Genomic DNA, 27,906 nt, shown 5'->3' on the forward strand with positions numbered 1-27,906 from the left:
GAGCAGCTGGAGCGTGTGCACAGAAGAAGTGAGAGTGCAACAGGAAACAGGAATGTAAAGTCAGCAAAAATACATCTTTATTGGACAGTGTCAGTAATCTTAAATACAGAGGTAGATAGGGACTTTTAAACCACTTAAATGTGTTTAAAGCCAAGAGTCCCAGTTGATGAACCGCGTGGGCTGCTTTGACAGACTGCATGCCACTGATCCACCCTTGGGCTGTCAACCGCTGGTCCACAGGATCACATATCGTTAACACAAACAAGACCTTGTCTTCTCGCAGCCCGTTCACTTCAGCGTCAAGCTGTCAGGGAGGAGGGTGGGGAAGAGGGGGAGGAGAAGGCTGAACTGGCTCAGCCTGAGGCCTCTTGTGCAGATCCTTGGAGCCAACTGGAGCCTGAGGATTGATATCATAGGCTTCTCACCCCGACAGACTCACAGGCAGATTTCTTCCAGGCCGATCCAGAGGGCAGGTTTCCTGGAGACGACTCGGACGTAAACGGCGAGGGGGCCCACCTCTTTTCCCAGGACATTCTCCACATCGTAACCTGGGAACTGAAACACACCATTTATTTATTTATCCGTTGAAAAACAATATTAGAGTGCGCATAAGGCGCCGACCTTTGCACCCCTCCACATTGGTCAGCAGCATTTTCTGTTGAACTAAGAGTTAATTCTGTACTCGCATGTCTACAATGCAAAAAAAAAAACACTATTTGCACAAGTAGTTGTACAGGAAAGTTATGATTATAACATCACCAGCATAAAACCGGCATGCAAACTTAAACAAGGAGGTGGGTGGGAGATTATGTCAGTATTTTGGCGGCAAAGTCTTTAACTGTTTATGTGACGAGCATGACTCAGGTTGTTTTTTTCTCTGAACAGAACAGGCTTCATCCCCTCGACATGAACAGATGACAGTGCTTTCGGGACGTATTGACACAAGATCCATGCAGCGAGCACTTCAGCCCAGAGTTACGTAACAGTTTGTAAAAAAGCAAGCTCACCTCCTGACCCTCGAGCGCTGCGATGTTCAGGATCGATGTGATCGTCTTCTGCTGCAGCTGGCGGCAGAAATGAAACGGTTTGGAGCCATTCATGTATTTTTGATTGTGGCCTCAATGTTGTAAATATAAAACAAAATGCTGGTGAGTAACAGACTGATAGGAGGCTGAACTATCAGCTGGCTGATAAGAGCGCTGCTCCTTTTTTATCAGTTTGGCTCACTTAGTTTCCTGATAACAACAAAGTCTCAGCAGGTTTTACATAATAGCTGTCGTGCAGATGCAGTGAAGGATTTTAAGTAATGAAGTCTTTTTAATATGCAGGAATCTCACAGGGAGGATTAAATATCTTGCTCAAGGACACTTTAACAAGACTGATGCTTGTTTGTCCAAAGGTTTTGAACCCAGCTTGTTCACTCTTGAACCACTACACCCCACCCCGCTGCTCTTTGTACCGTCAGTCTCCTGATACTGCATCTATTTTCCTTTTTTCCCCCCTCACTGCTGAAGCGTTTTATTCAGCTAAAAGCAATAGTTCAATGTTTTGGGGGGAAAAAATGTTGTTTTCTTGCCAAGAATTGGTAGATCGAAACCACGCCTGTACCGTCGTTATGAAGTCAGTTAGCTTAGCACAAAGACTGGCGAAAGCTAGCATGTGTCTCTCAGACTGTGACGATAACCACCGACCAAGAAAGCCGGGGAGAAATTCCCAGAAAAAAAGCAGAGACTCCAGGAAGTTATTGGGAACCAAGAAATAGCCCCACACCGCTTTTACACAGACTAAACGAATGGTACATAACATGTTTATTAATGCGCTTCGGCTAAGCTAAGGCTGCTGGATGGAGCTATATATTTAAACATGTCATCTAACTTAGCAAGAAAGCAAATTTCTATATTCCCAATAAAAATACTCCTTTAAATACTTGCAAGCTACGCTGTGTAAAATAGTACTTCATCAGCCCTGAAGCAGTTTTGATTTCTGAAGCCTGATACAGCGGACATTCTCACCTTGACCTTCAAAGTGCAATTACTTAACGAAGAACTCAGGAACACTTCCATGTTAATCCTCGTGTCCGGTTTGTCCACCGACGACCCGCAAGAGACACAGCGGAAGTTCCGACTGTGGAAAAAGAAAAGAAACTTGCGACTTTGCCTTGACGCTTGTTTGCAATTCTGGATACAACTTGAGAACTTACGGCTTTTCGGGTAACATCTCCAAGTTGTCACTTCCACAGTGGTTGCATGCCGGCCAGGAATAAGCAGCGCTCTCATCCACTCCGACGATCACTCCTGCACGCAATTAAAGCGTTAAAATTCTCATGAAAAACCCACTGAACCTTTTAACTTGGCTTTACTTTTATTCGCCCATCTTTTATCATCAATGTTATTTACATTTTAAGTTATTTTCAAGGAAAAACTCTGACGCCTAACCAGAAGAAACTGATAAATGATCTACATAAGTTTCAAAGTGTGTGTACGTTTGTGAGGGGGTGTTAGAGATAAACACATCCCTTTCATTTTTTATCTGATGGCCGTGATAACCGCAGCAGAGTCCTTGCAGCTTGAACATCATCTCATTTAACAACCAGAGCTGCTGCTCCACAAACGCAAAACCAGCCGGTAGTGAGATACCGAATTTAACGCCGATAAATTGCAATTTTATTTTCCACTTGTAATTTCCAAAAGATAGGGATCCGTGTAGATAATAAGTTTGTTGTATTTTTTTTCCAGCCACCTGACCAAACATGTTCGGCCAGAGGGGCCGAGAGGGCTCACAGTTTGATCTTTGCTCTCAACTGTGACACGAAGTCGACAGATGCAGATTGTTATCCGTTTCACGCTGCGCTTAACTTCTTTTTTTTTCTTCTCCTTTCTGTACTACATGTACATGATTGGACAGACTCAGGGTAAGTAAAGCAAAAAGGACTAATTCACAAAGCAAAAACGGTTAATGAAAAAAATGCAAAGCTGGACTTTACTTTTGTCGGAAAAAAAGTTTTTCCAACATATCTGATGTCAGTGAGTAGGACAAAGCTTAACAACTGAGTGTATGCGACAGACGTTCAGGGGAAACAATGCAATGTTCCTTCAATCTGCAACTAATAACTCATCTGAACTATAAAAAGCCTTATGAGGAGCCAACATGTTGATTTTACTGACAAAGTGACGTTGGAAATGATTGAAATTCAACACAATTCCATGTGTTTTTGTTTCCTAAAGCCCTAAACAATGACGGCTCGAGGACATTGAACAACAAACAGCAGAAAAAGCGATGCCTTGAAGCCACATCAAGGCCTCCAGATTGAGCTGTAAACTTGCGTATGAGGAAAAAAACAAGTGGGTTTCTTCCGCTGAGAAAACAAACCCATCGGGCATGTTCTGCGGGTATCCCTTGATAACCAGAGGGAATCAGTGAACAGGGAGAAACTGACCCGACAGAGAGCAGAGGGAGTTGGGTGTGATCTCAGGACTCAGGGGATCCAGTCTCACAGGTCGGGGCGGGGTTTCTGCCCGAGGCTCAGGTCTGGTCGAGGACTGGAGATTGTTATCATCAGGGTCCACAGAGCATGTCCCGACAACGGACTGCTCCACACACAACAGAACACCTAGAGGTTTGGAAAATTGGAAATATTACTCCACAACACAGATGCAAAAAATACATCGAACTAGAGCTCGGATTGTGTTCACCCCCCAAAGCAGCAGACTAGTTCAGGAGAAGCTCTCGGGAACCACGAAAGGCTTCAGAAACAATTGTATCGCGTATGAAGTAGTACTCCCAAAACCATGTTTGACAGAGTTGCTGGAGTTTCCAACTCCTTCAAGTAAAAATAGAGATATATAATGCTGGGTTTTAGTAAATGCAGCTGAATGAGACACTGTGTTTGTGTCTCTGCTCGGTCAAATTGATGGAGGACGGAGGCGAAGAACATGAAAACACACAGCTGTCAGATAAATGTAGTGAAGTAAAAAGTATAATATTGTCCCGTGACACACAAAATGGAAACGCTAAAGCAAAAGTACAGGAATTCCCCGTACTTTGTACTTTCATGAATGTGCTTTTTGACTTTCCACCACTGTTTGGGTGACATGTCCACGGCTCATGACACGGCGGTCGGATTGGCATGAATGTCATGTCGGGTCACGTCAAAAGCTCTACCGTGTTCTCTGATGACATCTCTGAATGACATGCGACAGGCAGCGGGGGAGTTCAGGGGTTCGAGGACGGAGGAAGTGAGTGCACAGGAAGTGCTGACACACAGGGCCACCGTTCGGCTGCGCGGCCTCTCGGGCCGCTGCTCCTCCTGAAGACTGGGGTCTGTCAGCACCATCCAAACCTCACCCTGGCCTACATCACTACTCTGAAATACAAAACACACACACAAAGGAGCAGATTGAGAACTACTTGCAACCAGAATGACCTAGAAAGAGACATTTTACAAGGAAACGTTACAAAACTAAAACTTGCTCAAATTAGACGCAAATTGTAAATTCTGCCTCAAAGAAGAAGAAAAAGAAAAAAAGATCAGCTGAAACCAGCTTTGAAAAGATTATTCATTCAACAAGCTACACGCCCAAAGCCGGTTAGCAGAGCAAAAAACACTCAAACGAGTATCTGTGTTTCAGTGGTGTGAGCGCGAGGCAAAGTCCACTTTGTTCAGAGATGTTATCTCTCTCATCTTGGTCAAAGTTTAAAGGTCTCACAAATCAATGGTAAAGAACGTCCGGGCCTCTCGCCGACTGACATACACACACACACACAGACACACACACACACACACACACACACACACAGCGATACGAACGCATGCTTTCAACGTCAGAGCTCAATCTTATCAGTTTGTTGGCTCAAATGATCTCAAAAAGGATGACCGAGGAGCTCTAGCAGACAGAGTTTATCGTGTTCTACTCAAGTCAAATTACTAACGTTTATTATTTTTCATGAAAATGAATAAATAAGTACCAGCATTTTTCTCTTGTACAGAACAGTGGCGTCAAAACTGCAGCGACAGGTATTACGCTCATCCTGAAAACAAAAAAAAAGTTTGAGATCAACATGCTGAAAATGTATTATCACGATCCGTGGAAAATAAAAAAATCAATACATAAAAATCAATTCTGTGAGTGCGAGAAAATGTTCACCTGCAGTATGTCTTGTAAGGTTAGTTTAGTGGGAGGGATGTAAAGCGCCGACACCGTCTGCTGCCCAGCAGGTTGAACCGAGCTCTCCTGACCAGACAGCAGGTAGCAGAAACTTGGAGCCGCACCGGCAGGGATACTTTCCTATTAAAAAACAACAAAAAAAGGCTCATACTTTTCACTTGGTTCATCTCTTGGTTCATCTCTGGATGTGTGCAACTACGGTTTCAGCATTAGTGTACAAAGGTTCTGTACTATTGAAAATTAAAAGGCTGTAAATTTAAAAAAGGTGCCGTGTGGAGTATTTCTTGTTAAGAAAACAACAACAACTGATTACTTAGACAGAAAAATAATCATCAGCAATCATTGACGTGAATTTCTTTTGGGGACAAAACACCAATCATTCTCTAGCTCCTGCTCCTTTAGTGAGATGCCGGGTTTATCGGCCCAAAAGGGGCATTTCATGGACCAAACAGTCAATTTAAGAGATTATATTCCCAAATCAAAAGCGTGTTGAGGGTGCATCGACTCCTGCCGTGGTAAGAACTTACACTGCACATGCTAGGTGCCTTTCCATGATCTTCTAGAGGCATCATCGGGGGCCACAGACTGTCTATCAAGCTGAAAAGCCTGGTGCTCCTGAGAGTGAGACACACACACACAAAAAGCAGAAGACATGAAAACAAAATGAAAAAAAGAGTGAGGAAAGTGGCACTGAAAAGGGCGGAGGAGGGGGGAGAGCAGGAGAAACTGGTGAATAAGGGACTTTAACGGGAAGATAAAGAGCTTTCACAGCCAGTTTCACTTCCCTGAAAACGCAGATCTGTTAAGACAGAGCTTGTTCGAACAAATTGGCAGAGCGCATGCTTGGGCTGGCAGAGCACATGCACTCAGGGCGAAAAAAAATACGTTTTTACAAGCAGATTTTGAGATACTGAAGTGTGGGAAAAAAAGTTCAACCCCCACGTAAATCACAATATCATCGGGATGCAAAAACAACAAGGTTAAGCAAAACAATTGATCTTCTAACGACCGCAGTTTAAAACGCTCAATTAGTGACGTTTTGTCTTCTTCCGCCCACGTTCTTAATCCCAGCAACGACAGATTGAATTTAGATGACACACTCAATGGGGGTTTTGTGACGTTTCATTTCCAGCTCAACAATACAGGAATGACTAAACAGGTAGAAGCTACTAAACACGCCAAGCTCTTGATTCATTGTCTCACTTCCAAGATGAACACTTCGAGTTCATGTAGAACTGGGGAGGGAGGGGGGCGGTCAAAGTTAGTAACTCAACCATGAGTGTGTGCCGTCATATCAGCCAGCGGTTGACAACCTGTTTAGTCAGTCTGTAATCACAGGGTTTCTTTGTGTGGAACTGGTTCTGCAGCCCATTCAAGTCCAGTGAGGCCAGCCTCAAAGCATGAGTAACCACAAACAGAAATCATTCAACTCACTCTGGTTTTCAAACGGAGCTCACTTCTTTGTTAGTTCGGACGAAGTTTCGAAGTACGGCTTTTCTTTTTTTTCTTCTTTGTGGTCAAAATACAGCCGAGAATAGGTAGCTTTTCTGTGAAAATACCTTCTCACCATAAAAAGGGCAATATTGACACGACACGCTGCTCACACAGGTTCCAGGGCGGCCTCTTTGTTTGTTTAGAAACCACACACCCCTCCAAGACTTATATTCTTACGGAAGTAGATCGACATCTTGGAAATTACGCTTACTCACATCTTTTTTTCTTTTTTTTCTTCTAAGAGTTAGATGATAAGATGGACACCATTGTAGTGTCTGTGAGGTAGAAATATAAGGTGAGCCAGAGGCTGGTTAGCTTCGCTTAAAATAAAGACTAGAAAAAAGGGCAAACGGGTAGCACGGCGCTGTTTAAAAGTATATAAATCTGCTCTCCTGCTCAATAAGTTCCACATGATATCTTGTTTGTTTCAGTCAGATAAAAATCAAGGAGTAATAAATAGGGGAAATGTGGCGTTACCTTCGGACACAGCCAGGCTAGCCGACTCCCATGCTACCAAACATTTATGCTAAGCTAACTAGCTGTTAACCACAAACATGAGTGGTTTCAATCTTCATATCTACCTCTTGGAAAAAGACAAATAACCATAATCCCCAAAATGTCAAACTACTCCCACACGGTTTACTTTGTGCTGATTGGTTTAGATTTCTATATATTTACTGCTTCTAAGAAACTGAGGGGGGAGATGAACGCCTTATTTACCCAAACCAGGCCAACGTGCTTTTCCACTTGAGCGAGTAAGATAGCGCCGTGTGTGAGCGGTGGAGACGGCCCATCCATCACAGCCCGACCACAGAAAACCTCCGGAGACATTATAGGCTGCGGTGGCACTGAAAATACCGAGGATGTAAACATACCCCCAGCCGGTCTCTAAATGTTCCCATGTCAGTTCTTCTAACTGCATCTAATCTGGGATCCTGACTATGGACACTCACAAGGGACACAGAGCGTGCCGTTCACCTCGTATCACTTTACATGTAAACACAGTTGCACTGCCAGCAGGACCGCATAATCTGGTTCAGACGAGCTGCGCTCCCTCATTGTATCGCTAATGTGGCTGTTTTGTGTTTCAGGAGGGCATTCAGGCATATAAACGGGGGATTTGCTGCAGTTTAAACCACCGGAGATTCACACATTAGACACTGAATTCAAAGTGCGATGGTTTAGCTTGAGGCACCCTGGTGCTTCTACAGCACAAGGCCCTGAGGCATTAACCCAGGGTTGTGGCTCCAGATGGCCAAGTAGCCAGATGAAATAACCCCACAGAGCAGAAATCCATATCACAGATTGATACCGGTCTCAGGTTGAAGTTGGCTCTGGGATGAGATTTAGGTGAAAAGCCGTGTGGGTCTAACCTTTCTCGAGTGACCCGCCGCACCACTTTGATGCCCCTCAGCAAGCAGGTCCTCCCCTGCCACTTGCGGCAGTACTCGTAGAGGTCGTCCTTGCAGGGCAGGAAGTGGAGCTGGACCACGCTGAACATCCCGTAGTTATCCTGGACGAGCACACAGAGCCTGGGAACAACACAACGACACTGGTTCGATACACTGATGTTAATACAAACACTTCTTAAAATCATGTTCGACGTGTCCAAAGACAAATCAGTTTCTATTCTTTCACCAAAACACAACGTGCGTATAGTTCACATCTGTGTTTACTTGCTAGCAGCCGCCTTTTTACAGCTTTTCTTGGTGTAGAATAGCAGAAAAGTGTAACTGTGATGACGTTGATTATGCAAAGGCGATCTTCGTGTTCACATGTTGGAAACGGATGTGATGTCAGCAAGCTTTTAAAGTTGAATTTTAACTGTTAACAGCATCAAACAGCGGAGCCAAGTTCTACAGAATTCTGCAGAATTCAGAGCAACGGGTGTTGCAGTTTAACGAGCGACCGTGTTAACTGGTGACCGAAATCCAAATGAGTCAGTAATGAGTAATTTTCGCTGAAAATGGTTGGCGTAAATAATAAAAAACACACCTGCACGTTCTGTTGGTGTTTACAAGCTGCTGTCGTTACGTGCAGATCTGAACGTTTCATTTTCTCGTTCTCCCTGCTGCGTTCTTTTGAGCAAAGACAACATTTCTACCAATCCGCACGGATCATTGCAATCAAACGCAAAACAAGGGCAAATTGCACTCAGCTGCCAAACGTTAGGGAGTGTGTGCGCTCCAACAACATTAGTGCAATATCTTTTGGGAATCAGACCGTGAGACGAAGCAGATAGTGGCAAAACATTCTTGGTGGATTCAGGGCCCAAGATATTTTTTACCAGACAATTTAATCTTTAAGTTCTTCAGCAGTTCTTAACTTTTTAAAAAACTTACACACAAACAACAACGAGAACTCCGTAAAAAAGTTCTCTGAATAACTGAAACCTTTAACGCATCACAGCAACCGCACAAACTGGAAGGAAACCAACTGGTGAATTGAGGTTTCTAGTTTTGTCACTTGACTCGAGGGATATGTTCCGGGAAACTTGCAAAAAACTTGGTGTGTGCAGAGGACATTTCTGTGTCTTTTGTCCTGGCTGCACCTGCACTCCACTGAGGCTGGAATGCATGCATTGAAGGTACTATTATAATAAAAAGCATAATTTCACAACTCCTAACTCCTTTCTTTTGAAATCAGATAATGCGCATCAGAAATAATGAGCCACTAACGCAACTACAGAGTGAGACCCTGACAAAAAAAGGCTCAGCGGTGCCGTTTTTTGAAGTGTTACTGCTGCTGGTCGGTTTAACAGGCTGCTGCTGCTGACAGAAAAAGACCTTTGGCCCACAAAAGGTGTGAGGCCGTGTCTTCCTGCACTCTGCTGCTCCCAGTGAGCGAGGAACTGGAACTGTTATATGCTCCAATATCTCAGCCAGTCAAGCCCAGACACAGCCCTGTACCAGCCCCGAGAGTAAACAGTGGAGTTCATATCTCCTCATTAGCGAAGCAACAGTGAGGAAAAAAGAGGAGGAGGAGGTAAAACACAGCAAAGAACTGTCAGCATGCCCATCATGCATGTGCACGTCCCAGACGTTTGGAAATAGTTTTCAGACTGTTTTCAACCACCTGATTAGGTCTATAAACGCCCTGTGTTGGTAAACATGGGGTCTGTCTGTGTTTGTTTTTGAGAGACCTGGAAATAGATATCTCAATAACATTCCTGCCATGACTTCTGGTGGTGTCGGTCGATGTTTTCAACAACATTATACTCCGTTGTTTTGCTGTAGTCACAATCCAAAAATCAGAGCTGTGGCTGTACATCTTGGAAAAATACAAAACATTGAGACAAAGAAGGTTTTTATGCTGATGGAGCTGAACACACATGCAAGTATGTTGAGTTTAAAGTTAGGTAAAGACCTCAGTTCTTTTGAATTCCTTATCGAAATGTTGGACACTTTGTCAAGTCAGACTAGAAAATGCCTCAGGGTGAAAATAAATTCCATAAAACCTTCACATTCTTAAAAAAAACAAAACAAAAAAAAAACACAAATTATATTTCTGTCAGATAGAGAGACTGGCTTCTGTCCTACGATGAACTCTGATGAAAACAGGAACCTATATAGACCAACACCAAGAATCGTTCTCCTTATTTATTGATCTGACTTTTTGCTTGAGTGTTTTTGCCTATGGGACTTTAAAGTGAAAAAATGCATTGATGTTTTCAAAATCAAAACAGTGTAAAACAGAAAAAAAAGTGGAGTAGATGCCACAAATCTTTTTTTTTTTTTTTTTAAATATAAATTACCTACAAATAATTGAATGAAATTGGACAGTTTATGGACAGTTTGTGGACTTTAATGGATGCAATATCTTAGCTCACCAGCCAATTAGGACTAGTTTAAGAATAACCAATTTTTTGGAACCTGCAGATAATCCAGATTATTAATTCAAATAGCTAAACCTTTAATGGATGCAATGTTTCTCTTTTTCATTCCATGTTTTTTTTAAAGGCTTAATAGTTTCTATGAAACATCCGGACATGACTGTTTGAGCAAACTTTAACTGGACGATATTTAACCATTTTCAGCGGCAGAATAATACACGTTTGGTGCTTTAGTGAGTATTGACAACAACAACAGGACGGTGTTTAATAGGTCGCCTTGTGAGGAAGACACATGACCCAGTTCAGCAGAGAGGCTCATTGATGCGTTTGCAATCATTTATGGACAACAAGGAAGATTGTTGAGGTATAATTAGTGCACGGAGGAACACTACTCATCAGGCTTCGCCTACAGGTGAAATATTTACAAGCGAGGATCAGTTCATTGTTGACAATAATAATATGCCTACCATATAAATACATCTGCTGCAGTCACATTGGTGGGAATATGTATACACTATCACTTTAAGAGCCGCTTGTCTGAACTTGCAAAAACCTCATATGAAACCTGATATGACACTTGACAGATAGAAAAGAAAAGCGATGGGACTCTTGGTGGTACCAGCTCGCCGTAAACAACCGCCTCCCCGCTGCTCGGACCCTCCTTTCGCCCGTTAACAGACCCACTTCCTCAAACAGTCGGCCCCGACTCCCCAACAAATCTTCTGCCATTGGCCAGGTTTCCTTCTCAGAGAGACTTTTAGGAATTTGTTATTGTGAACGATTACAGAATTCTCAGCAACTGAGGGTTTCTTCCAAGAACTACGATCCATGGAGCCTATGCAAACACACAAATACACACACAGAGACACACACACACACACACACACACCCATGCTGTGCGCGCATGCACATTACTTGGCAACACACAAGTAAGTGACCCACGCATTAAGAACACAGCAGAGAGGCCTCATTGGTGGTGGGGGTGGACAGGCGGGATTCCTTCCTATGCGTCGTCCACCAATCGGTGCCGGCGGAGCGATAAACACGGTTGTAACAGGATCCTTGCGGCACATTGTGTTCCTTCTCCACAGAGAGAGACAGAGAGAGAGACAGAGAGAGAGAGACAGAGAGAGAAAGAGAGAGAGAGAGAGAGAGAGGGGAAAAAAAATAGAAGCAACGAGCCTCTCCTCTCATCCTGCAAACAGTTAATGTCCTTGTTTATTCTATTCCGAATTTACGGGAACTTAACATCTTCTTCAGGCATAAATATCACACTGGCCTCCCTCCCATGTGTGTGTTAACATAGAGGCTAAACAACAAAAGGATCAAATAAGCATGCTGACTAGAGGAAGTGAGTCACAGAGGCTGGGGACACAACATGAGAGGTACACACTGTCCTTGTCTTTATACAGAATGGGGCAAGTGGCGATGGAGAGTAAACTATTCGTCCCACTGCAGAGCAGGCGTGCATCCTGGTAAAATACTTTAGGCAACTAAATATACCAAGAAGTTGTTCTTGATCCAACCAAAGCTTCTTATAAAGATGTATACAAGTGTACTTTAACAACTTATCTTGTTGTTTTAGAAAAGAAAAAAAACATGTCTTATGATTTGAATGCTGTTTAAAAATCGGTCACACTAAGGAGGCAGAGTCATCCACATATTTTATATTCAGGCCCCGTGATCGCCTCCTAACCTCCAGCCTTTCACTTCAAACTGAGCCTGTTGAATCTGGTTGAGCGAGAGAGAAAAACGGGAGGACAGTGAGGGAGCGCTTCCGGTCAGAGGGCGGCGTTTGTTTACCAGCCTGCCAAAGCAGCGTGGCAGGAGAAAGTGTCACATTACAACCAAAGTTAGCCAGTCAGCTGACCGTGGGCTCTTCCTTTCACCACCTAGTGCCCCCTCGTGCCGCTCCACTCAGAGGAACCAAAGCTTCCCTTTTATTACTCAGCAAAAGAACTAAAAAAAACAAGCCCCGGGGAGAGCCAGGCAACTTAAGGTCACGCTCGCTGGATTAGCTTCAAATAGGACGTTCACTGAGTCAGTAACAATAATGAGACCTCACTTGAGTGAACTTCATTTGAGTAACACGCGGAAACACTGAAGGGATCACACTTAAAAAAAAGAGTGAGCCATTGTTTTGTAGGAAGGGGATCAGATTCCACGTCACTGGACAGAAATATTGCCCGCATTATTAAAAAAAGAAATATGAAAAATAATGCGATGGGAAACAAGTTCCCACGCAGGGAGAAAGCCACAGTAGATAAACACACGACTCTGCTATGATCCGCGGTGTTTGTGTCTTTCAGCTCATTGTTTTGGTTTCACAGCCCACAACAGCTCAAGAGTCCAGAATCCCAACAAAATGAAAAAACATTAAAATGTCCCAGTTTGCAAAAGTCACTTACAACACAATAAAAAATAAACTTGGTTTTAGCGCTGACATGGATGTTCATAACGTTCTGTCCCACTCGTTGTTACCAAATACACAAACCAACAATTCACCGCGCGTTCTGAATGCAACACTGATGTGTTTGCACGTGTGGCAATCAATCAACGTGTCGACCGGGCTGTTGCTGCGCCAGAGGTTAGCCGTCATGCCCGAAGAGAAAGTCTTTGGTCTTCTTACGGCCGGCGATAAATGATAGCATGCCAATGCTGTGTTTGTAAGCGTGCGTTACACTTTAGGGTCCTGGTTTAAGGGCTTTAGAAATGTGGTCGTTCCAACCAAACAGCAAACGCAATGGATGCAATGGAGCATTTAGCAGCTAAAAAGACAGATATTTCCTTCAGGAGGTGGTGGAGACCAAAAAGAAAAAAAGCTAAAAGAGTGTGATTATTGAACTTGTTTTTCGTGATTAACCGATTAATCAAAAAGGTATAAAATTGCAGCTTTTTACAGCCCGAGCAGATGTCTTCAAATGTCTTATTGTGTCTGAGGAAGAGTCAAAACTACACAAAATATTCAGTTTATTATCACGTATGACATGTATTTGAGGCTCAAACCGGCAATTGTTTTACCTTTTTTCTTAAAAAATAAGGACATAAGTTGAAAGTATGCAACTGATTTTCAAAAAATGTACTACTTGCTCGACTAGTGCTTTAAAAAGTATTTAGATTATTTTTTTCCCCAATGAATTATAACACAATGTTTTGGCTCCACCTTCAGATAAAGTAACCAAAGCTTAAACAAAAGAGTCCACGCAACTGAAATATTTCTGTCTCGCCAAAGACTGTGCGTCGTGACACTTTTACAACCGTATGAATATACTTTTGGTTTCCTTAATAGCGTTAAGGTAAGGTAAGGTAAGGCATTAAGCTGTGGCAAACCTGTTCCACCCAGCAGAGAACAAGTGGGCACCGATTCAACTATGGCTTGCTGGTGCACGAGCATCTGAACACATCACGCCGCATTTCCCGGGAATTGGATCGAGTTGCTCACAGAAAGGGGGCTGGATTCAATTAGAAATGTTTGTGTCCTTTGTCGAGCGATGCCATATGGCTGGAGACAGCGCGAGCGCTTTGTGGGGCCTGCTGTGCTGTGAACAATAGCTCGACCACTTACGCACACACACACACACACACACACACACACACAATGTGCCACCAAGGAGAAGCATGAGAGGCCTGAGACCGAGGAAACCAGCATGCAGTTATTTATTTATTTTTTCCCCACCACGAAAAAGCCTAATTTATATTGTGGGAGTGACGCATACACAGGAGATACAATGTGATTCTCTTTTGGCATGACGTGTCGGACGAAAGGCTATCGCTGGCACCGTTAATTATCAGCTGGTCCGGCAGTACCTGGTTTTGCCCTTTTCTGCAGGAGGATCCGAGGGTGTCCTCGAGGGAAGTCTGGGCTTGAGGATGGACACGGGAGAGCAGTCGGGCACAGGGATGGAGTAAACTCTCTGGACCACCACCTCCACGTCATGCCCCACAGAGCCGGCCTGGCCGAGACCCTCAATGGCCTCCAGGAGAGAAAGGCAATGTCTCGCTGAAACTCCCAAACCTCCAAAACTGCACAGAGAACTGGAGGCAGCAACCTGAAGAGAAAAAGGAGGGAGAGGAAATGAGACTTGCACCTCAGAGATGCAATGGTTGGATAAGTAATCAATTACTGGATTGGCAGAGTTTTTTTAAGCAAAAATGCCTGTATCAGCTTATAAAATATGAAAAAACCCTTCAGTTTAATAGAATACAAGACTGTTTTTGAGTTAACGGACTGTTGATCAGACAAAACAATACATTTGAAGTGGTGGTACTATTTTCTGATATGAACCCAACAATAAATCTACTTGTGATCAAAAGCAATCTTTAGTTGCAGCCCGATGCTCTGTGCTTGTTAAATAAACCCACAGTTTTGTCACAGTTTCTCACTTCTTGCCACACAGTCGTTTGTATTAGTTTGTTGTCAACACACATCATGGCAGTGCGCAGCAAAAACCACAACAACAAAAAAAATCGCCTTCTCTTCGTGCTGCATTAGAAATCTGCTCCATAAAAAGGAGGGCGTGGCCGATATTGCCACGTTTTTCAGATGTTCGCTGACATCATTTATTAGTATTTGTTTCAAGCAGACAGAGACTCAGATTGAAGAAATCAAACACGCACATGAAACCCTGTAAACTTCCCCTCAGAGACTGAACGCTCCTGTTGCATTGATTACATTCATGAAGATTTTAGACACAAGCCTCCTCATGGGTTAGTTTGTGTGCCAACAAAACAAAATTATCACACTAGACCTGAACTGATGACAGCAGCTGAGAGTTAGTTACAGACTAGGTGTTATATGGAGGGTTGGTTTGCTGTCTGATACGACCTGTAAGTTTACTGAATACAGTATATTAGAAACTAGATGTAAGGCACATGATTCTACTGACATGTTTGGCATCACTCTCCGCTGTGGTCCTGCATTCCTCCAGTAGTCCAAACGTCTTACACAAAGAATATGGGTTGCATCTTTCTGCCGAGAGCGGGCCTCTGGGAGCGGACACTCTGGCCAGTTTGTTTGCGGAGTAGACTTTCTGACTGAAGTGCGTGTTCAGAATAATATCACGGCTGAAGCCCTCGATAGAAAGACTCTGCCTGCAAAGAGATGAAGATACAGTTTTAGATTTAGCAGTTGTCTTCGGTGCCGTCGTTTCATTCTACCATGAAGACATATTTCAAATGGCGTTGGGGGCAATGAGAAACAGTTTGCGTTGTGATTGCGTTGACAACAGAACATTAAATGAAGTATTGCACAAACGTAAGGGGGCTGAGAGCTCGAGACTGAATGTCAAACTCAGATAAGCTACCAACCACCTCCACAGGTTTCTTTACAATGTACCCACCCAGCAGAGTAGATCAAAAACCTGCTCCGAGACAAAAAGGGAAAATACACAACGGATGCTTGTTCACTAAGAGGTAAAAAGATACATTTTCCGTATAAGTGAGGTTCTTTAAAAAAAAAAAAGGCCACACATCGCGGCGCCGCACAGCTCGATTAAATACTTTACAAATGTGACATTGTGCATGGAAAAAAAAAAACACACTTCATTGGACATCACAGACAGGCCGAGAAGCTCGCTGGAGAAAAAAACAAAAACAAATTGAACGCAAAGTATGTGAAGTGCTCTCGTGTTTTTTTCACCCAATTGTCACCGTTTACCAGCTTAGACTTCACTCATCTAAGTGCCCTCACCATGACATCTAGGAAACAGTTCCGGTTATGCATTTCACGACACACACAGACACACACAGACACACACACCCGAGTGGTGCCGAGCCTTAAAATCCAACAACCTGAACAATATCTAATTATATGGCACGTTGTTTATGGTTTTAATTACGGCTTAATTCCTTCCACAAGTGACACGGATAATGGATCAGCACTGACTCAGAGACAACATCGCTGATCCCCGAGTGACTGGAACTGACGGATGTGTCGCAGCTTGTCAGGCGGAACAGAAAAAGAAATTAAAAACAGAAAAAAATAAAAAGCAGGAAAAAAAATATTTGAATGTAATAATCGTCACTAGCCAAGTACAAATGTAATGTTGTCTAAACTTTGAAGGTTTACGGAAGTGTTGCATTAGACCGACTGTTTATAATATTTAGTTAGTCTTGATCGATATAAATGGGAAGGTTTAAACAATGTAATCTTCAACATAACGAAGCAGATCAATATATATATTTTTTTTTTTACAGGTTTTTGTCCTTGACTGCAACTCTACATCCACGAGCAAGGACTTCTGTTTTCATTGTCTGCATTAAAAGAAAGAAACAAATTGGTGGGTGACGTGCAGTGTTGAAGTTGGACGTAGTGATAGGTTCAATAAATCAATACATAAAGAATAATCAAGCGTTTTCGGACACTACGGACGCAAGTAGAGCTCGTGTAGATAGTAGAGCCGCTACAAAACGTGCACACGCCCTGGAGCGCTGCACACAATGTTATGCATTCACCACATACAGCACAAACTGTGTCTGTGTGTGTGTGTGTGTGTGTCTGTGTGTGTGTGTTTTACTGTGCAGGTGCAGACATTTAGGTGAGTCATCCCGTAGTCGCTCAAATTCAAATTATTTCACTGGTGTTCTGACAGTCAATGAATTGAGTAATTTGCATTTATTAAAAATCTTCTCATCTTTTCATGAATCATATTCCTAGTTCCGGTCACACGAAGCATGCGTGTATATTTTCAACATTTTAGCCCAAAATACTTTTAAATGTTTTTTTTTTTACATATGTTACTTTACATTAACATGTGTAATCAAGTGCTGTACTTTAATATAATTTAGAATTAGTGACTTTTAGGCATTTCCATTCTATGCTACTTTATCCTAATACTGTACGACACTGTAGCGTATGACTAATGGACTATTTGACAGTATAGCTACTAATAAGTAGTATAGTTAAATTAGCTACTTTTCAAATTCAATGTTACACATCAAATTACTCAGCAGGATAATTAGTGTCACTTAAAATACCGATAACAGTAAATTACCGTTTACATGTTGACGAATCAATAATAATGAATATGTTATTATTATTCATTAAAATGACATCATCCCTTCTGTAACTCTCTAATCTTGGGTTAAAGCTTTACTAATTGTATTTCTACTGCCGTCCTATTTCCTTATTTTGCCGCACCGACAAATCAAATACTTTTGTGTGTTTACTTAGTACCTGATGACTTGGCTTGTATCTTTTTGATACAAAGTTCAATAGTCCAACATGTGAGCAGAGATCGGGTGAGTCAGCCATAGTATGGAGAGCGGAGAGGAACATACTGTTCACAAAACAGGTACAACACCCGCACACAGGAAGCGTGACCCCGTTGTAAGATAGGTGAGTGGGCAGCTGTCATCGGCAGACAGGTAGCCGGATTAAGGAGCGGCCCCGGCTGCTGGCGTCACAGCCCGCGAGTGAATAATCCCTGCAGGTATTTCCGCTCAAGTCACGGCCCACTCGCAGCGAGGCGTGGGAGGTGGGGGAGGAGTCAACCTCCTCACCGCAGGAACCTGGAGGAGGAGGTTCGGCCCCGGTGAGCGTCACACGGGAAACTGATTGTAGGAATTTTACCAGAAGCTCTGATGCTCTAAATTCCGGGTTTTTCCACTTCGGCCTCATCCTGTAGCTTCGGACAAAGCAAATATCCCTTTGGAGAATATGGAGCTCGTCGCCAGCTTTTATTAGTTATGATTTAGGGACTTTTGTTTTTTTGAGTTATCGAGTTCGAATATTGATCGATTTAAAATGTAGACCAAATGCTGTGACGGCTGGAAGTCATTTACGCAAACAAAAAGAAGAGTTGAGGATACTTGTTCGGAGGAGAAATGATTCTTTGAAAGAGTAAACGGGGGGTAAATGTTCGGCGGGGGCTCTTCTCCTGCTTGTGATTTCAGGAATGGAATACAACAGGGAAGGAGAGGTGCTAAAGCCAGAGGTACTTTCAAACCACCATGTGTTTTCAATCTCATTCCTTTGGCTCCCCTTCACTCTCTGCTCCCAAATGCTCCAGAAAATAATCTCACTGTGTGTTTTTTTTCTCCCCAGCTTGCTGGAAATGACCTAACTACTGCCAGGAAGAGGAATGTGAAGCATTCCCTGGAGCTGTTCGTGACGTCAGCGCGCTGAGGAGGCCCCTATGCTTCCGCCAGCCTGGATATTCCAGAGTACACTAAACCTAAACTCCCAACAGCTGGAGTCAACTGCTGCCTTGCTCCAACTCCAAAACAATCCTGAACACACACACACACATATATACATACACACACATGCACACACATCACCCCTCCTAGCCTCTCCGCCCTGCCTTCTCATCTGGGCCCTTTGCTGCTTACTATTGTGAGCTTGGAGCAGCACATTTTCTAACTTAAAGCCCAAAAGAATCATCATTCCTACAGAATTCCTTTTTTCAATATTTAAGTGTTTTATTCTGTTGATCAGACCGCCTCCTCAGCATTATCTTCTGAGATCCTGTCACTCTGTGTCCTGCACATCGTGAGTCAGTCTTAAATTGTGTAACTGGGTCTTTTTTTTGTGATCGCCTGGCAGAGGACGACGCTAAAAATCAAAAACAGGGAAGTGCATGAAAAAGTTACACTGATCAATAGCATATTTACTTTTCCCAGATTTGTGTCTTTCTCTCACGGTCAGCTCTATTTGAGACCATATAGTTGCAACGTACATTTATATATTCTTATTAAAGTCGAAACATCGATCGACTAATTGCTAATTGATTAAATACTAAGTATTTTTTTCAGTCATTGGTTCCAGTGAAACGCAAGACTTTAAGACACAAAATCCTTAAACAGCTTGCAATTCATCTTAAGAAGCAGAAGTACCCCCTAAGGTGACAAATGGCCCTTATTACTTTACCTCCCAGTCAAAGTCTTCTGCAGCTGGCGCTTAACGTCCGTCACCGTCAGACCTGCTAACCGCCCAGCAGCACCAAATATTCAAATCTAACTGCAGAAAAATGGGATTATCATTTAAACACCCCCTTAAATACATGTGAAAAACATGTTTTTTCCACAAATTGTCAATTAACAACTACATGGACACCCACTTTAAAAGTTTAAGGACTGAACAACAACATGTCTGCCGCTTCACTGAAAAAGTCCAGTCGCAATGTGTGTCCACAGAGGGCTTCAAGTTTCTTCATCATACTTTCATAAGTCGCATACTGGACACAGCATTGGCTCAAAACTTGTTCTGATGTCACAAAAGCCTGCTCAAATGTTCACGTGTTAAACTCAGATTCAAGGTTGAGCGCAGAGAAACTTTCCATCAGCAGATGAAAGTTTAAAACTGTCGAACTCTGCACACACATTATTTTTGCACAGTAAGGGGTCGAACACCCAGAGAAAGTGACGAAAACACAAGTGATTGGGGCGAGTGTGGGGGGAGGCTTTGAAGTATGACTGCATCCTCTCACCATGGCGGGTATATGTGGATGACATCTCCGGGCGCGGGGATCAGCTGGGCGGCAGTCTCTCTGTTGAACAACACCAGCACATGAGCTCTCCCCTCAGAGAGAGCGTTTCTGTGCTGGTGGCCCTCTCCGGGAGGCCGGTGGGACTCGCAGTGCGCCAGTTGCATGCTGCACTCCTCCTGAACCTCCAGCACCTCCAGCACCAGCACGCCAGGCCTGTCCACTGGAGAGCAGATCAACAACAACACAGATGTCGAGTGTGTGTTTCAGCGTGCGTACATGCAAAAAAGTGTACTCTGGCTCTCACGGACTCTCGCTCTCTGTGGGACTCATTATGCGTTATGAGAGTAATTCACTTTTACCATCAGAACAATTCGCACTGAATAACTGTAAAGCTGTTACTGACTCAGCCAGAGCTGGACAAGAAACACAGCGAATCCCACTGGGTGAGTGTGCAAATGTTTGGAATTTCACTATGGAGCTGACTTTGCTTTTTTTGGCCCGAGCAATAGAAGTAGACAGACGTAATTAAGAAAAGCAAATCGAGACAATGCCCCGGAGCCGTAAATCAAACTGCGATAAGAGAGCAACTTGGCCGTGTGTCAATTTTGCATGTAAATTTGATTGGATTGAATCGTAAAAATTGCAGCATGAGAACCAACATGCCGGTGCGGTCCAGTGCCTGCGTGTGTTAACGGTCCCTGAAAGTGGCCGCAGGGGGGGATTTTAATACAATAGAGACAAAAATCATATCAAAAGGGATCGCTAGAGCGCGATTACGTCTTAACATGCGTTTGTCCAAACATGAAATCGAAGCGCTTAATTTGTGCTCCGTGCGTTTAGGTCCCAGATTACAAAAAAAAAATCATCAGAATAACCACAGGCAGTCGGCCAAAACTGAGATCGTCTTCTGAGTCCTCCTCTTGGCCTAGAATGATCTGCTGAGTTAGAGGCAGGGCCACTTGTGCGAGTGCTCTTACATAACAGGCAGAAATTACAGCAACAAAGATAAACAGGTGTCATGTAACAGCAGGATGATCTGGTAACAGTATTGTTGTTGCTCAGAATTTACTACGCAGTGAGAAAAATCACACAAAACTCTACTGAAAGAGTTTTTGCCACGCACTGAGAGTTTTCAAGCACTTTAAAAGTAAAATGTCCTGCACTGAGGAGCTGGGTGTCAATGCAAAACACACTACTAATTGGACCTTTCAAAATGCCAATTAAAAAGTTAATATAAACCTCTACACTTTCACCGACCGACCGCAAACTCGCCGTTGCATCGGGCGGGTTTTTTTCACATTTTTTTTCCACAATCAACTGTCAACTTTAAGCCGCTGCTCGTGTCCTATCATAAAGGAGAGAACAGAAGTGGTTTGGTGCACCGCCAAAAAGGAGAAAAAAACAGAGAACTCGGCACACAGTTTCCTGTCACCTACATACTGTGTTCACGGTTCAGAGCCCCAGCGATCGGCCTCTCCAAAAGAATCACGCCTGCTTAGAGGGGCGGGGGGGCTTCATCCCACTCACAAATCAAAGTTCAATGTTAAATGTAAATGTGGATTCCGAGGCGAATGAATGTCTGCGGCATCCTGGGCGCAACTGTGGCAAACACATCAGGTTTGTGATAATCACCTGTTGTTGTTGTTGTTGTTGTTGTTGTTGTTGAGGTGTCAGAGATGGACTGGTGCCTCCAGAAGCCGACGGCTGACCTCTGTCTGCACTGGAGTCGATTCAGCCTCTCAGCAAGACCTCCGCTACGAAAAAAACAAAACCACAGATGATGTTATTTGATAAACTCACGCGGCATCGGAAACAAACGCACGTGCAGAATTGTTTATCTCAAGGAAATTGATTTTTTTTTTTTACGCCAAACGCAAGCTGTCGAACACTACAGATAGCCATCTGTCAGATTTGGTGGGCTTCGAGATGGCAATGACATTTAGCGCCCACATCGTGACACCAGGTGTCCCTTTCATCACCCGTTCTGCCATGGAAACATTGATGTCTCGCAGCGAGCAATATGTCTCGTTACTTTGTGTGCTCTTATGAGGCAATACACTTGGTAAATATTACATATATATGTAAAATAATGTAAAGTAGAGACGATTGTTCTGGTCAGATCAGCCAATACTGACCTTATTAAGGAGCTAAAAAAAGGCCCATATTAATGTAGTTGAGAAATCCTTCATATATACAATCATTTCTTCATTAACAGTGAGCTGCTGACAACATCATGTTACAGGATGTTACACACTGTAGTGAGCAGATTAAATAGAGGGGGAGAAAATTATCGGATAGGGAATCAGCAGATAGTTTAGATATACTCATTGGACAAAGAGGTGAATCGGTGCGCCCCTGATGTGTCTTTTCAAAACAAGAACAACAGTCAAACCTTTGAAATTTCCTTCTCTTTTTGGCGGAGTCCTCTGGTGTCTTGGACTGCCTCGTGGACTGCGGTTTCTGTGGCGTCTGCAGCATCGCCTGAGCAGATCTGACCCAGTCACTCACTGACCTTTTGCTGACCTCACCAGTTTGGAGAGGAGAGTCCGGTCTGCTCGGAGTCACTGTGACGTTGATGTTTTCGTCGTCTGACGCGTAGCCTGAGATCTCTAGCTCTCTCATCTAGGGACAGAGTAAGAATTATTTTATTAATTTACCGTAAAATAGAAAATAATTTGCCCAATTTTTAAACAAGTTACGCTTGAATTCATTTAAAAATGTTACAGTATTAAATTGCAGATAAAATACCACTACATCTCGAGGGGATAGTTTAAAAAGGCCTCCGCCTTCAGTAAATTCATAATGAGTCATTAAAGATTAAATTAAAATCAATAAAATCAATCACACAGTGGGTGGATATGGCACAATGATACACTGTCAGGCTGATAAATTCACAAGATAGGGCTTGAAGCTTTTTCTTTTCTTTTTTGCTGCTCACTACACCTGAGGGAAGCAGTTCTCATGGAAAAATCCACAAGAAACCTGAGTTCCTGTCATGTGCAGACAAGACCAGCATACCAGGCTCCGTCAGCCAACGTGCTGTCTTATTTGAATCAACTTGACTCTGCTAGGCGCCGTGCCAGCCAACGTCACACTCGAACCAGCTACAGAGAGAAAAAGGAACAGTATGTTCCTGGCCCCGGCTCAAAAATGTTTTCACCCGGCACTGAAAGCATTGTAAGTACACAGCTCTCTGCTGCGGCTTACGACTCTTGCATGTTTTCCTGAACAAACGGTAGTAAAAAAGATGTTTATAGTCCCGCTCTGTTGACACGGCCCTGATGTAGCGGCCGGGCCCCGATGTGGTCGAGGTCGTTGACCCTTTTGAGCGGCCGGTGAGTGGAGACGGGGACTCGCTTCATCTGGGAAGCGGCCATCCTCTTTCGGCCTTGAGACGCAAAACCGCCCACACAGCTCCGCCTACCCACTTTCAGCGCTAGTACAATAACAGAGGAATCTGGCAGACATACAGTACGTGGAGTGAGTCGGCGGTACATTTATCTAGAGTTAGAAACTTGGACTTGGACCGGGATGGTCTCCTCTGTGTCCTGTTAGATCCGGTTTTGTATACAATCGTTTGTACGCAAGAGAACTAGGTTGTTATATTTTGCTGAAGGATTAAATTAAAATATAGTATTTTTTTTAACTGAAGCGTTATTAAACAAAATGCTAGCTACCCCTTTTTGCAATGTATTGGAATTCTTTCATTTTTTGTCAAATCTAATAAGTTGAAAGCCAATTGTAAATAGCTAAAGCTAATCTAAGAAAACCCGTGAAAGAACAGGGGAAACATTAGGAACCAGGATGTTAATTAGTTTTTAAATGTTCTGCACAACCTTTTGGGATTAAAAGGTCATGAATCTACCTGCACTAATACTAATACCATGGAACATTTTGTGAAAAACAACAACTAGATACCCAATTAGTCTTATTACTGAACATGCGTGTCAAAAAACACAGACGTTTTCAGTAAAACCATGTTAGAAAAACTAGGACCCCCTCTGACTTTCTAGGAGGCCTCTGACCACAAGCCTCCAGTTAGGTGATCTTGAGTCTTTTTTTTTTTGACCCAAGAAAGCTGATAGCAGCACATTAAACTGTGACAAGAGGAAGTAGCTGGGTCTGTGGGGGGATGTTAATCTGCTTCCTCTCCACATACAGCCTGCAAAAACGGAGAACTTCATCACAGGATACTTGTGACTTAACTGCACCTTTAATTTTGTTGATTAGTGGGCACATTTGTGTACGACACTGTGCACATTAATATTGATTATCGGCTTCGAATCATCACCATGTCCTTCAAGGACCTTTTCCAAAAATCGCTACCGACGAAACCGCATCTCTGCAGTAATGTGGACACCTCCAGCGGATCGACTACACGTTGTACTACTACATGCTGCATGTGTGGTGTTGAACATGAGCACAGCACCTTCACCGCTCCTTGTACATTCTGCCCATGCCCAGCCTTTAACAAACACTGATCCTGAATGACTCCTGAGAAGGAGCAGTCAAAGTCTCCACAGCATACAGGAGGGCCCACGACTGATCGACTACTGATAACACAAAGCTATTTGTCTAAAGTAATAGTGTATACATCGCATTATACTGTGTTTTCAGGACGGCTTTCTTGATAGATCAATCTGCCGTTTACTTTTTCTCTATTCATATTCAGTTGGCACTTAAAAACAGTCAGAACCCATCAAAATATTTAAATCACCGACATGTAACACAACAGGCAGTAAATTTGAAGAAAAAAGATCTAGCGAAGTCTATCGATTAATAACCGTCTCTACGGCTCTTTGGTCAATCAATAACACTATTGAAAGAGTTAAATTCTTTACAAATCAGAGTTTGAGAGGCTAAAGGAAGCATCCATTGTCTTCATTAAAGTAGAATGCATTCCTATCTGTTTTAAGGTTTGCTTGTGGATAAGAGGCAGCGGCTCCCTCCACACTCTGAGCTTTATTGCTGGCTCAGCTTGTGGACTTTGACAGTTTGGATTCTGACCTAAAACAAAAGTTTAGCTCTGCTGGTTTGATCCCAACAGGCCTTCTCAGGACAAGAAGACTGCCGAGCCTGCAATACTCCACCTGGTGGTCCATTGGCTTCACACGGACAATCAAATAAATCAAAGAGAATATCAACACAAGTATTCTTTTAAATTATACAGAGAGAGTAAGAGAGAGAGATGCAATACAGATATATAGATAGATGAAAGAGGGATAGAAGAAATGGAGAGATGGAAAGATAGATAGAGAGATGAAAGAGAGATAATATATATATATATATATATATATATATATATATATATATATATATATATATATATATATATATATATATATATATATTTATAAAGATGGAAAGATAGATAGAGATAGAGAGGTGGAAAGATAGATAGAGAGATGGAAAGCTAGAGAGATGGATAAATAGATAGATAGATAGATAGATAGATAGATAGATAGATAATTTTGTCACAGTAGCAGCAACTTACATATAAGACACAAAAAAAAGACACAAAATATCAGGAAAAACACTCGGTGAGAAAAATATCATCTGGTGTCTCACTAGACTTTAGGAAAAGTACTGACACGTATGGTACTACTTCTAAGATAACTGAATGCACTGGCAGTCAACTTAACACTTTAAATTAGAAACAGACTCGAAGTTACACAGCGTTTAAGTGGTGGCATAGCGCCATCTAGTGTTCATTCAAACACAAACAGGAGAAAACGACCATGGGGGATGCTGCGTCCAGACAACAGTGCATTGTCAGGGGGTATCGCACTCATGCAGTTCATGGAGGCAACGAAAAGTATCAGAATAAAAAAAGTTCCCTCACATGTGTAGATTGAAGAGGCAAATCTTTTTGTCTTTTATCAAAGGACTCGGATTCACAGTCAGAGATTTGTTGGCCGCTGTCCTTTTCAACATCTTCATCGGATTCATCGAGATCGCTGTCTGTGTCTATAAGAGGAAGGTCCTCTAAAGAAATAAACAAAAGAAACCAACAATAATCAAGTTCCACTTTTTATCCACTTTTTTATTTTTATCTAACGTTCAACCTCTCACAGCAGTGACCAAAGTTCCTCGCTTAGGTTCCTTAAGCTGAACTATCTTTTCTCATATTTTTGTATTAAAGGTAACTAACTTTTCAACCTAAAATTAAGTCCAATAAAAGTCCATTAAAAAGGCTCAGAAAATATATGTTTCTAGAAGCGTGATATCAATCTTCTCATTAAACTCTGCAAGAAACTGAATAAGTGTGTTTCCTAAGATGTTGAATAATAACATTTGAGTCTGTCGTCACACTTATCTGGGTTTACGTCGCAGGATATACATAGTGTTGTCTGAGACAAAACAAAAGTCAGCTCAAACAACCTCACAAACAGTTGAATGTACCTTTTTCCGTGGGGAGCATGCGCAGCGCTCTGGTGTAAGACTGAATGGGAGCCGCGGGTCTCCGGGGTCTCTGAGGAAGCGGTTGCTGCTCCTGTGTTTCATCGTCGGACCGTTCGCTGTCGCTGGAGCTCCAGGCGATGTGCACTGGGTCCTCATTATCAGCACCGGTCTGCACTGAGCAAACACAAGAGTACATAATGTCACACCATGGTCGGGGACAAGATGAAGCAACCGGTTTAAAAAGTTAACAATTAAAAGCTGAAGAGACACGGCGAGCTGTACCCTGCAGAGAAAGCATGTGCACTCAAACAGTTTCTATTTGTGTGTGTCTCTTACTCTGCACCCTCCACTGTCTACATTAAGAATTTAATGGCAACTTTCACTACTTGACCATTTTTTGCATAAACTGTGGTACGAGCACACATATTTTGATTTGAGAAAAAATATATAGAGAGAAAGAAATTCATGGTTTGATTCTTAACCCTCATAGAAATGTGCGTTTACACCTTAATTATAATATTTAGTTCATTTAAATAACATAATTGTGGATCAAGGGCTGAGAAAGCCCACTGTATATACTTACAATGACGATATAGTATAAATAAATTGCACTGCCCTTAATATAATAACTAGACTAAACAACAAATTACCTAAAGCAGTGGACTTTCTCAAATCAGACAGTTTCCTCCCTGATGTCTTGAGAGTCTGCAACAACAAAAAACACCATCAACAATGACGTCAGAGCAACAGAGGAATGCTGCACAAGAGCGAAGGGCAACGTGAGTGTTACGTGGCTGTCAATCACGTCGTGACGCGTCCGATGGTTGACGAACCTTCATCACCTGAGTGTCCAGAAAACTGTCCCCGCACGTCTCCCAGCTCCTCGCGCAGGACCCGGATGAAAGTCTCCCCGCTCCTTTCAAACCCTCTCCGACGTCGTCCGGGAAGAAAACACACTTCACATCCTTGTGGCATCTTTTACGCTATAAACATGAATACAAATACATAAATACATTTGGCGTCAAGGCCCAATGAAAAATAACTGGTGTTACGGTTTAACAAGCGACCGTGTTAACTGGAGACGTTCAGCCTGTTGAGCCACAGCTTTTCGTAACCACGACAACAGGCGCGTTCGGCTGAAAGTCTCCAGTTTACACGGTCGCCTGTCATATCGAAACACCGGTTGGATTTTATCTCACTCGGCTCTGATTATCATCGCTCTGGCGGTTCAGTTCAGGTGTTAAAGGTGCGCATGTATTGTAATAATGAAGACAAGCTAAAAATGCATCGGTTAAAACGCGTCACGACGGGTATGAAGTTGACAAAGCCAACTAGCATGTAGCATAAAAGTTAGCTTAAACAACCTAGCCGGCGGGGTTTTCTTACCTTTCTGGGGAACATGGCGACTAAATAAAACAAAGCTTAAGCCACGGCTGAAGTCACACATATGTCCACAAATCACACATATTTTGTATTAACCCCCGTTGTTGTGACGCAGCGGTTTGCCGGCGGTTGGTAACTAGCTATAGAGCAGAACAGAGTTCAGGCTTGTTGCTCAATCTGAAAGAGGGGTGTGTTCCATTTG

At 42.9% G+C, this 27,906-nt stretch overlaps 1 protein-coding gene across 2 annotated transcripts; it reads right to left on the bottom strand.

Moving 5' to 3' along the window:
• Nucleotides 1-55: 55 nt before the first annotated feature.
• On the bottom strand, nt 56-27,873 carry spidr (scaffold protein involved in DNA repair). Of its 2 annotated transcripts, none has more exons than XM_068598965.1 (20): nt 27,708-27,873; nt 27,155-27,304; nt 26,972-27,026; nt 26,322-26,495; nt 25,762-25,904; nt 22,312-22,541; nt 21,562-21,673; nt 19,920-20,140; nt 15,378-15,582; nt 14,299-14,540; nt 8,033-8,191; nt 5,693-5,780; nt 5,145-5,285; nt 4,966-5,028; nt 4,162-4,363; nt 3,437-3,610; nt 2,201-2,294; nt 2,013-2,124; nt 1,008-1,064; nt 56-555 (listed from the first exon to the last, which is right to left on the bottom strand). In XM_068598965.1, the coding sequence occupies exons 1-20, from the start codon at nt 27,720-27,722 to the stop codon at nt 436-438; spliced, it is 2,757 nt and encodes a 918-aa protein (XP_068455066.1). In that variant the 5' UTR covers nt 27,723-27,873; the 3' UTR covers nt 56-435. The 2 variants fall into 2 exon arrangements, with proteins under 2 accessions (XP_068455066.1, XP_068455058.1); XM_068598957.1 differs by having other exon boundaries at nt 19,920-20,139; nt 21,552-21,673.
• Between the last annotated feature and the right edge of the window lie 33 nt (nt 27,874-27,906).

This window comes from Clinocottus analis, unplaced genomic scaffold, assembly GCF_023055335.1.
Source record: "Clinocottus analis isolate CAN_PGR_092001 unplaced genomic scaffold, fCliAna1.0.p SCAF_11, whole genome shotgun sequence".
NCBI classification, from domain to species: domain Eukaryota; kingdom Metazoa; phylum Chordata; class Actinopteri; order Perciformes; family Cottidae; genus Clinocottus; species Clinocottus analis.